General features: G+C 37.9%; 1 protein-coding gene across 1 annotated transcript; it reads left to right on the top strand.

The window, feature by feature from the left end:
- The first annotated feature begins 7,083 nt into the window (after window positions 1–7,083).
- Window positions 7,084–7,704, top strand: LOC103702660. Its single transcript, XM_008785178.1, has one exon. The coding sequence runs from the start codon at window positions 7,114–7,116 to the stop codon at window positions 7,411–7,413; it is 300 nt and encodes a 99-aa protein (XP_008783400.1). The 5' UTR covers window positions 7,084–7,113; the 3' UTR covers window positions 7,414–7,704.
- The last annotated feature ends 2,033 nt before the right edge of the window (window positions 7,705–9,737 follow it).

Here is a 9,737-nt window from a genome sequence, read left to right on the forward strand (position 1 = left end):
ACATGCCTATACCATGTAAACAGGCAGTATTTCCCATAGGTTCCCAATTGTATGGCCGCCATTAGTCAACTGCACCATGTTCTATGGGCTTACCTCTGTCCTTTTCCATAAAATAACCAAGATAACCATGTATGCATAAATTGATTTATCAGGATATGGAGTAATTATTATGATCTCAACCAATATTTTATAACCAAGATCATGAAATTTCATCTTATTTCGTAAAACCAGTACTATCATAATGTTGAAATGTTGCTTATTAGATTAATTAATAATTAAAATATTTATTTAAAATTGTGAAACTTATTTGCAAACTACCCGTTATTTTGTGATTATGGGTTTATGGTGACCAAATTAATAAGGATCAAGATCAATATATACATCATACAAACTGAGATCTCGGAAAACCCTATTGCTTACATGACAGTGCATCCTTGGTTATCCAGAAATTTTGGATCCTTCGCAAGGAAGAAATTATATCTTATACAGTGTGCACCACATGGTAGTGCATATCGTCAATCAAAGTTGCTCATTCCTATGGGCTTTATTATTATTATTATTCCATGGCTCAATAAAATAAAAAAACAACAAGTTTCGGAGTGCTTCAGGTAGCTCCGCCTTTCCAGCCTACATGATGCCTCCAGAGTGGCAGCATGCATGATCATATAGAAACGAACGACTATGATTGGCAGCATGCACGGTCCATCCTAGTCAGCATGGAGTCTTAACTGCACTAGACATGTTGGAATAAGTTCCTTCTCTTGGACCACCATTTGAGAGGGTAGTTTGGCTCGTTGGGCAAACTGGCAAGTGGTTTTGTACAGCCATTAATATTCCATTCTACGAGGGCAGACCCCAACGATGTTTGGTTTTTAACGTCGAAGAGTCTGAGAAAAGAAAAACCTCTCCCTCTACATTTAACCACACTGCGTTAGATTGGCTGCAAAACTATACTTCGTTAAATCAATAAAAAAGAAAAAAATGCCCGCCCGTCTCTTTCAAGGGTGTTTTAATAATTATGTTATTGCGCTTCGTATAAAAAATTAAATGGAAAAAAAAGGCCATCTCCTTCCTACCTCCTCACCGCCTACCGCTCGGTCCCAAAGCCTTTCACTCGAAGGAAAAGGTCAGCACTTTCTTTCCCTCTCTCTTTCCCTCTCTCTAATTGGGTCAATAATAGCGGCAGATTTTTTATATGGATGATCGTTCTTGCTATGTAGATTATGGTTTCTTTTGATTGCTGCGAGAATATTTAGGCGATTTTAGGTTTTTGTTAGATCGATTGATTGGTCGGCTAGGGTTTGATGTCGTTTGCTCCTTTGGATGAATTCGTTTGATTTGATGAGCATTACATGTTTTTCTCTCCTTTTGGATCTGTGGATTGGAAGAATTTGTTCGTGACTTGCTCTGTATGGTTTCAATTGGTTTTATTCTTTGGGCCTTTGGTGATATTGGATTGCTATGTTTTGATATCCCGATGATTGATGCGATCTGCATATGCTTGGATTTCGATGGGATTTGAGGGAAAATTACTTTTTCCTGTGCTTATTATCCTATCAGGGTAAAGTTTATAATTTGGAGGTATTGGAATTTGTTGCCCTCCTCATATGTTTGCCAAAATTAATAATAATGGGACGTCTCGTGTATTGATTATTTATATAGCATTTTCATGGCTGAATATTAGATGCACGTCGATGATTTAATGATTTGCAACTCAAGATATTCGAGTTACAGAGGACATAAGTGCTACAACTAAGTTTCATTTATTAAATTGCCTTCTCAAGGGGCAGATATGATTGCTGATATGTCCAGTAAGAAATTTATTGATTTTCCCTTTCCTTTTTTGATCTACAGTCTGGAATCATACGACTTCTTGCCTTTTCTATTGCTAAATAATAGGAAGGTGATCATGTATGCTGGTATTCTGCAAAATTTCTAAACAGGCTACTTCGGTCATCCAATTATCAATCACTTTTTCAATTGTTGTACACATCCAATGTCTGTTTCATTTGAGGTGTCTTTGTACTGATCCTGATCAAAGATTTGCATGTGAATAAATATTTTGGCTCTATTAGTGGTCTGTGTATATGCAATTTATTTGGATATTCATATATAGTAAGTGATAATGATGTTATTTTAAGAACTTTTACATGGATTCATCTTATTTTCTATGGACTAACACATATATTTTGTAACCAACATTGCATGGACACATAGTGAGAGTAAGATTTTGATGCATGTCCACTAGAAAAGAGGAAAAAATTTGTGAGGAGAAGGTAGGATAATAGTTTCAACTTAGCATACTTCCTATTGATATTAAAATGGTAGAGAATATAAAAATATTGAATTATAATATTTGTTGAGGTGCTTCATCTATATTAAATTAATAAAATAATTCTTTTTTGTCAAGTTCTAACCTTTTAGTCCAGGTTCACAAAGTTGGTGCTATGACTTGTACTGGTTAGGTATTGGGTTGATACTGTACCATATTGATGCACGATATGCACGTCGATGCCGATCAGGTGTCGACGAGCAAACAAGTGAGAAACAAAGAAGTTGGAGGGAGAGCAGGGGAGGAAGGACCTACCATAGAAGAGGAGGTGAATCGGGGGTTGGAGCTTGTCGATCAAGGCTAAAGGGGAAAAAGGGGGCTAGAGGTCGTCTATTGGGGCTGGAGCACGTCAATCTAGACTTGGAGGTTGTCGATTAGGGTCGAAGACATTGGCAAGATCTCTCATGGTGTCATTACTGGAAGATAAGGAGGGGATTAGGAGGAGGGTGAGACGGAGGGATCAAAGAAGAGAGAGGGCGAGAGAGAATGTGACTACTAGGGTTTCAAAGAGGAGAGGAGAGGAGAGAGAGAGAGATTGAACATGGGGTCTTGGGGTTTCATTTTGGGATATAAGGGCCCGATTTTATTTTTGTGAACCAGGTCAGAATTGTCTAAAATTGGGTGGAGCCAATTAGAGCAGCCTGGTTTGGACCAGTTCTAATCCTTTTTTGTTTTAGGTGGCTGAACCGTCTTGGTTCCTGGCTAGTTCAGTTCATTGCCCTTGAGCCATCCGGTTTGGGATAGTTCGGCAGACCATGCTTTTAGTAATTTACTAATTCAAGATGTCATTCTAATTTTTAAACATTTCGGTGATTATTATTTGTTTAATGTGTATATTGTGGTAATGTAATGCTTGTAAAATGCTGATGCTTTCATTGATCTTGGAATGTGGTCAAAAGTGTAGATTATGATATTTCATTTTTCTAGATTAGTTACAAATTGGCTTTCATTTTTCTAGATTAGTTGTAAAAGTAAGATAGTGGTGAGACAATTATTATCTTTAAAATGCATGAAATAACCTACATGGTTTGTATTGCATGCCTTTATTAAAATACACTTTCCTCGTTCACTAGAAAATTGGCTCAAGTATACAATATTATGATATATTGAGAATTTTCTTTTTATAACCTGTTTGACGCCGAGGGTTTAAAGTTTTTGGCAAAACCCATCCCCTTTGGCCAGAAAATGGATTTGTTTCTGAGAGTAATCTGAACCTGACTGAAGTTTTTGTATGCAGCCAGTTTCATTCTGTTTTAACTGAAACTGACCAAAACTTCTGCCTTCTTTTTTATTTTTATTTTTAAACAAGTAAGCACGTTTTATGTAAGGATTTAAGCACCGGTTTGTGCATTGGCTTTATCGTAATAGTATGGTACTGGTAATAGGATGCCTCTTGATACCAACCCAAACCACAAATGGTACATCTCCTTTATTTGCTATGTTGGCATCAAGAGGCAGACCATGTGTTGGTATGATATTGTTTCATATCATTATACTCAATGTTGATAAGGTGCCATAAGGTTCCTAGTGCCTGCACTCAAAACCTGAATGTTTTCTGAAGTTCATCAATAAAATTAAACCACACATTTATCTAAGGCTCTAGTGATCTGATTATTTTTCTTCTAAGATTGTTATTTTGATGGGCAAGATGCAACTTAGGGTGTTGGTCAAGTCATAAACAACACTACAGTATATGGAGCTAAAAATATATGTGCATATTTGGAGCTTTCATTATTTTGGAGAGTGATGTGTAATTATTTATGCTTGATCGAGTGATATTTGGTGTATTTCCTCAATAGTTTACTAAATTAATGTAGTACATTTAATTCATTAAGCTTCAGCAAAGTTTAATTTCATCCCATGGCTACCTTAACTACATACACTGTGATCTAGATAACTTAAAACACAACAAAATGCTGTGAGATAACATGTCCTAATTCATTTTATTTTTCTTTCTTTTTCTACTTTTGATTTTTTTTTTTGACTGAAATTCTGAAATACGTAGCAAGTTTGCTGAAACTTAAACTCTATCCAAGAGACTGTGACCGAACCAACTTCTAGAACCTCGATCAAAATCATTAGCCATTTAAAAAGTAAAGGAGAGGATGACCAAAGAATCAGAAACAACAAACAAATAGTCAAGCTACAAAACTCTAAGCATTCTTTATGTAATACCACTCCTTTTCCTTTTCCCCCTTTTGTTTGGCAGGGGGAGTTGGTGTAAGGAAATGGGGTCAGGACCAATAACATATTCTTAATGGCATCCATCTAAGCTAAATTCATGATTTTTTTGTTGAAGGCATGACATCCAGAAAATAGCTTTGCCTCTTGCTGCCCCGATGTTGACAAACTAGTGAGCCAGTTGACTACCTTCCCTATATGTATGGGAGGTCTTGAAGAGGAACCCTTGTCTTTTGAAATTTTCAGGCCAAAGTCGGGCTGATATATGTGAATGGAGTGCCATTGAGATGACAATGGAAGAGCCTCCTAAAATGAAATAGCATGAACTCCAAGGATGTAGACAGCAAATTTGATTTCTTCCCATGACCTGCAAGGTTCACAAAAGGTCAGAAGATATATGGAGAGGGATGGCCCTTAGAAGTAAAGATACATAAAATAACTCTTTGAGCTAAAAAACGCAGCCTTCTCCTTGTCCAAAGGCATTTGAGACTCATTTTGCTACTTAAAAGATCTTTCAGTACTTGCTTTTCAAACTTCCCACCATATCATGAAAATTTTCGATATAGCCAGCTGTAACTATTGAGCCTTGCACCAACTATTGCATGTTGGATCGATAACCTTGCCCGAAGAACTTGATGTTGGCTTGAGGAGTTCTCACTTGCCAAGCATTTTCTATGAGGGCTAACTTTGATATTATTTAGAGATTTTTGAAATTGCTCCATATATTTGTCTAGTTTCTCGTTCAGATTCCAAGCTAACAGTTTTATTTAAATAGTTAGGGGATCAAAAATCACTTGATGAGACCTTTTCTAGGTGTTTCAAACGTCTTTCTAGCAAAAATAGGTACCTTATCACTTAAATCTGTAGAAACTTTCAGAGTTGTCAAAGTACTGCTATTAAGAATTACCATGGAAAAAAGGACGAAAAGTTGGTTAGCTTCTTTATTTGCTCATCACAAGGGCCTCGTGTAAGTTCAGTTGTATACCTCACCACTTGAGCCACCACTTTAATAATCTAGTACCAAGGCCATAGGATTAGTTTAACCAGGCTGTCTGGTAAATGAGGTGCTTGACCAAACTCCAGGTCTTCCTCTAAACAGTCTCCGAGGATAGTACGGTGCTTATTTAATTTCTTCTGTCCCTGCAGTTTCCAAACATCCTCCAAAACAAATTGGTTTCTGCACCGTCTTATAAACAATTTAGTGCAAATGCCCCCCCCCCCCCCCCCCCCAAAAAAAAAAAAAAAAAAAAACCAACAACAAAAACAAAATGCCCCACAAAAAAAGGGGAAAAAATATAATATGCGGATCTTCTGTCTTATTTGATCAAGCTTCTGTCTTAATTGTCATGGGTGTTCACCTGGGTGTCTAGGTTGTTGCCTAGGCTATACAAGGGGCCCCACTCTCCTGGATTGTTGCCTGGCTATTGGAGGGTCCATAACTTGAGACCACCTAAAGCTATTTGCCTACTATAGCTTCAATTACACATATTCAAGTTGGTAGGCGGTACAACTCATTTGTATAGAGAGCTTGAGAAGGCAGAGGTATATGGGCTAGAGCTTTGAAAATACCTCTTTTCTTTTTCATCCTGTTTTAAGGTTAGCTGGTAAGCAGACTTATTTCCAGATTACTGAGGGTACCGAAACCAATATCTAGTATTATCAGAACATTTGTTTGAATTCTAAAGATGGAAATGACAAGACAGTGCTTAGTGATTGCTTTTTAGACAAGTTTGAGGTATTAGATAAGCCAGAGACTTGGAGGCATGTGATTGAGTGATCATCTAATTACATGCTGGTAGTTTGTGAGGAACCATTGTTGCATAAGTTCTGGTGTCTTCATCCCATAGTTATTTTCAATCTTTAGTTTTGGATCTGAAGCAGTATAAGTTGGTTGATCCCCATGGAAACTGTACAATTAGCTACTAAACAACATCAAATGCCTGTAAACTATAGTTAACTCTGCTTTCAAATGGACTCGGTATGAAACAAATTCATGTCTGCACTCGTGCATAACATTCTCTAAGCGAGCAAAGACACTGTTTATACTGACGTTATCCTTCCCTAGGTGGCTTTTCTTCAGCTTCTCTATCATTGTTGTAGCATGGTTGCATTTATCTTAGATTTTGCTGCTATTATTGGTTTAAATTGTTGATGCCAGTTGCCTGGGGAATTAACAGGTATGATCAAGAAGTATATTATGCCGGTCTTTCTTCGCATATAGCTTATACGTGATTCCACTAAGCTGGGGACGGAGGCATTCAGGTGGGGCCATTAGGTGAAGTCCCACTGAGCTCTTTTAAATCCTATAGCCTCCCACTGCACTGCACCTACGAGCTTTCTTAGTGCAGCTCGAGCAGTATATGTAGCTTACATTCTCGGTTGAAGTGGCTTCATCCTTTCTTCCATATCTCATACCAGACAAATTGATGCAATTCTTGAATATAAATGCAAGTTTATTGTCTTACAAAAGACGTGAACAAGCTGAAAATTAGTGTTGCTGCTACCTTTTACCGATATGGCAATTTTTAATTAGGATGTAAATTCGCTAACCTATAGTTCCATGCATGCAGTTATTCTTGCGCTCATCTGAAACCTGAATCATGAGTTTAGCATGTCTTGTCTGTCATAGCGGGGGTAGTCCGTCACAATCTTTCAGAAGTCACTCCATCTCAAGTTCAGAGGGTGAGGGGCGTTGCTCTGCAGTAGTCGGCTGCTTGACGCAGAAGGTAACCATCGCTGCTGGGCATGGCGACAGCACCGCAACATCTAAGGTGGCTCCATTCCCTGTAATGGCAAGCGGTCAAGGTATGGCACAAGCACCTCGCCTTCAGCGGAGCCGTGCTGTGACAAGGGACCTTGTTAGAGACTGGAATTTTGATGAAGTTCTTGTTGGGAGATAGGAAAGTCAATGCGAGCAGAAGTCTCTTTCTAGGGCATTGGGTTGTGATTCCTATAAGATTTTTGTGTATATTTTCTACCATTCTCCTGCTGGCTTTTATGTGTTTCTCTGGTTATGATCGACAGACTGAGTGCTGGTACTCTTAGAAACTGTACATGCCCTGACAGCAGGGACTCAATCATAGAATGTTTTTTGCTATTTGTGTTAAATTTAGTAGTGCATGGCCATTTGTCCAAGAACAGGGAACTCTTTGAATCTCATTTACTCGATGAATAATCTATACTTTTGTGTATGTAGTGTTTAATTATAGATTGCAGTTTATTTTGCCAAAAACAGTCACCACTAAAGCGGATCTTATACTGCATCATCCGAACTAGTATCTATCATTAGACAAAAGTCGAGCACGTAAAGGGGTTGTATTAATTGAGGATGAAGTGGTGGACTGGCGTTATGTACAAACTTATTTGCATGAAGTATTTATTTGCTACGACTTGCGAACTGGGGACTGCCTCCATGTGATTCGATCTGACTGCATGCCAAACTCAAGTGAGTACTTCACGCGCGTTAAGTCGTTTAATGAGCTACATTCACGTTGTGCTTAGATGCAAGCACAGCTAACGTGATCGGTATTCAAATTTAGCTGGCCTCGCTCATGGAATTGCATTAATGTCTTCCTTTTTGGATAGAGAAGAGCAATAATATTGTTGGGCTAGGTTGGGCTATGCTCAACATGTGCTGCAGGCCAGAGTAGTCATGCTTTAGGGTGACTCGGCTACGATGATCGGCTGAATCTAGAGATGCATAGACGGTGTATGTGGGTGTCACCTCCTGCTTCAAGATATTCGGACTATGGGTAATGGTAACATGGTTGTCCAGGCTAAACATGTATACAGAGAAGCTAATGGAGATGTAGACTGGATAGCCTCGTGTGTAGTCAATCACTCTGGAGATGCCTTAGGGGTTAGGAAGAGGAAGCTGTCTAGTGTGCTTCGAAAGATATTGTATTTTGATCTTTTTGGACGTGTCCGTACTAAAATGAATCATCCGTTCTAGTAAATAATAATAATAATAATAATAGTCATCTACATCTCGGCTCCGCCAATCGGGCCATTGACTCCCCCCCTGCCGCCAACCTCGGCCTTCACCCCACGTTGAGGAGATTGCCGACACCATCATGGCCTCTTCTTTGGCCTCCTCCGCTGGACCCACCTCCGCCACCTCCAACTAGCTTGGCAACCAGTTCTTTGAAAAAAATAGTGATACTTTAACATGATTTATTTTCAGAAATAGATGATTGTGATATTGCCACTAGAACTGGTTCATGGGGATTGCGATCAGCTGAAGATCAAAGCTTCATGATACGGCTAGAACTCCACAATGTTTCATGATAGCTACAACAGTCAATAATACCTGCTTCATATTCTTCTTGTTAAACAATCTTTATAAAATGTAGAACTATCCTTTTTGTTGCTCAAATTTATTGACATTTGGGATGGAACGAATGTAGATTAAAAAAAATACTATGCTCTACACCAAATTCCTCCATTGCCTCCATCCTATGTTATATAATTGACATGGCATCCAATAAAATTTCTCCCGTGCATGCATCAGAGGAGACATGTAGAGCGATTTTTCATTTTTGCCACGTATTCTATAGCATCCATCTTAAAGTAAAAACCAAAAGGTCAAAATAGAATAAAATTTCTCCTATTGATAGAGTCCGTATATCTTAAAGTATGAGACTGTCCACCCATATCTAAAAAAGGACAGCTTGACAAACAAACAAAAAAAAAAGAACGAAACATATGGATGGCCTTGCGGATGTCGCTTCGCATATATATATATATATATATATATATATATATATATATATATATATATATATATATATATATATATATATATATATATATATATTAAGCCACAAGACAGATGAACCCCATTAAAGTAGGAGTCCCATCCCACTTTGATTTTTCAATTTTCACTTTAAAATGGACGTAATAGGATACATAGAAAAAAAAAAAGGCAGGCCATTCCATACGATCTTTGGTGCACGCACCAGAAAATTTTTGTTCCAATTTCCACTGCCACTACCACAAAGGACAAGAATGGAGCTAGAATTTAATGGTGTGGCATGGCATTGCTTGTTTACCGAGAGTAATAAATAAATAAATACATCTCTCGTGGAAGATGGTAAAAACAACAAAGGTAGATTTATGAAAGGCAGCACAAACATTTTAACTGTAGGATCAATAATTTAGATCTTTAATCTAAACCTCATAAACATATCATATATTAAAAGAAAGAAAATTATTTTGCAAATAA

The sequence above is a fragment of the Phoenix dactylifera genome, unplaced genomic scaffold (genome assembly GCF_009389715.1).
Source record: "Phoenix dactylifera cultivar Barhee BC4 unplaced genomic scaffold, palm_55x_up_171113_PBpolish2nd_filt_p 000528F, whole genome shotgun sequence".
In the NCBI taxonomy this organism is placed as follows: domain Eukaryota; kingdom Viridiplantae; phylum Streptophyta; class Magnoliopsida; order Arecales; family Arecaceae; genus Phoenix; species Phoenix dactylifera.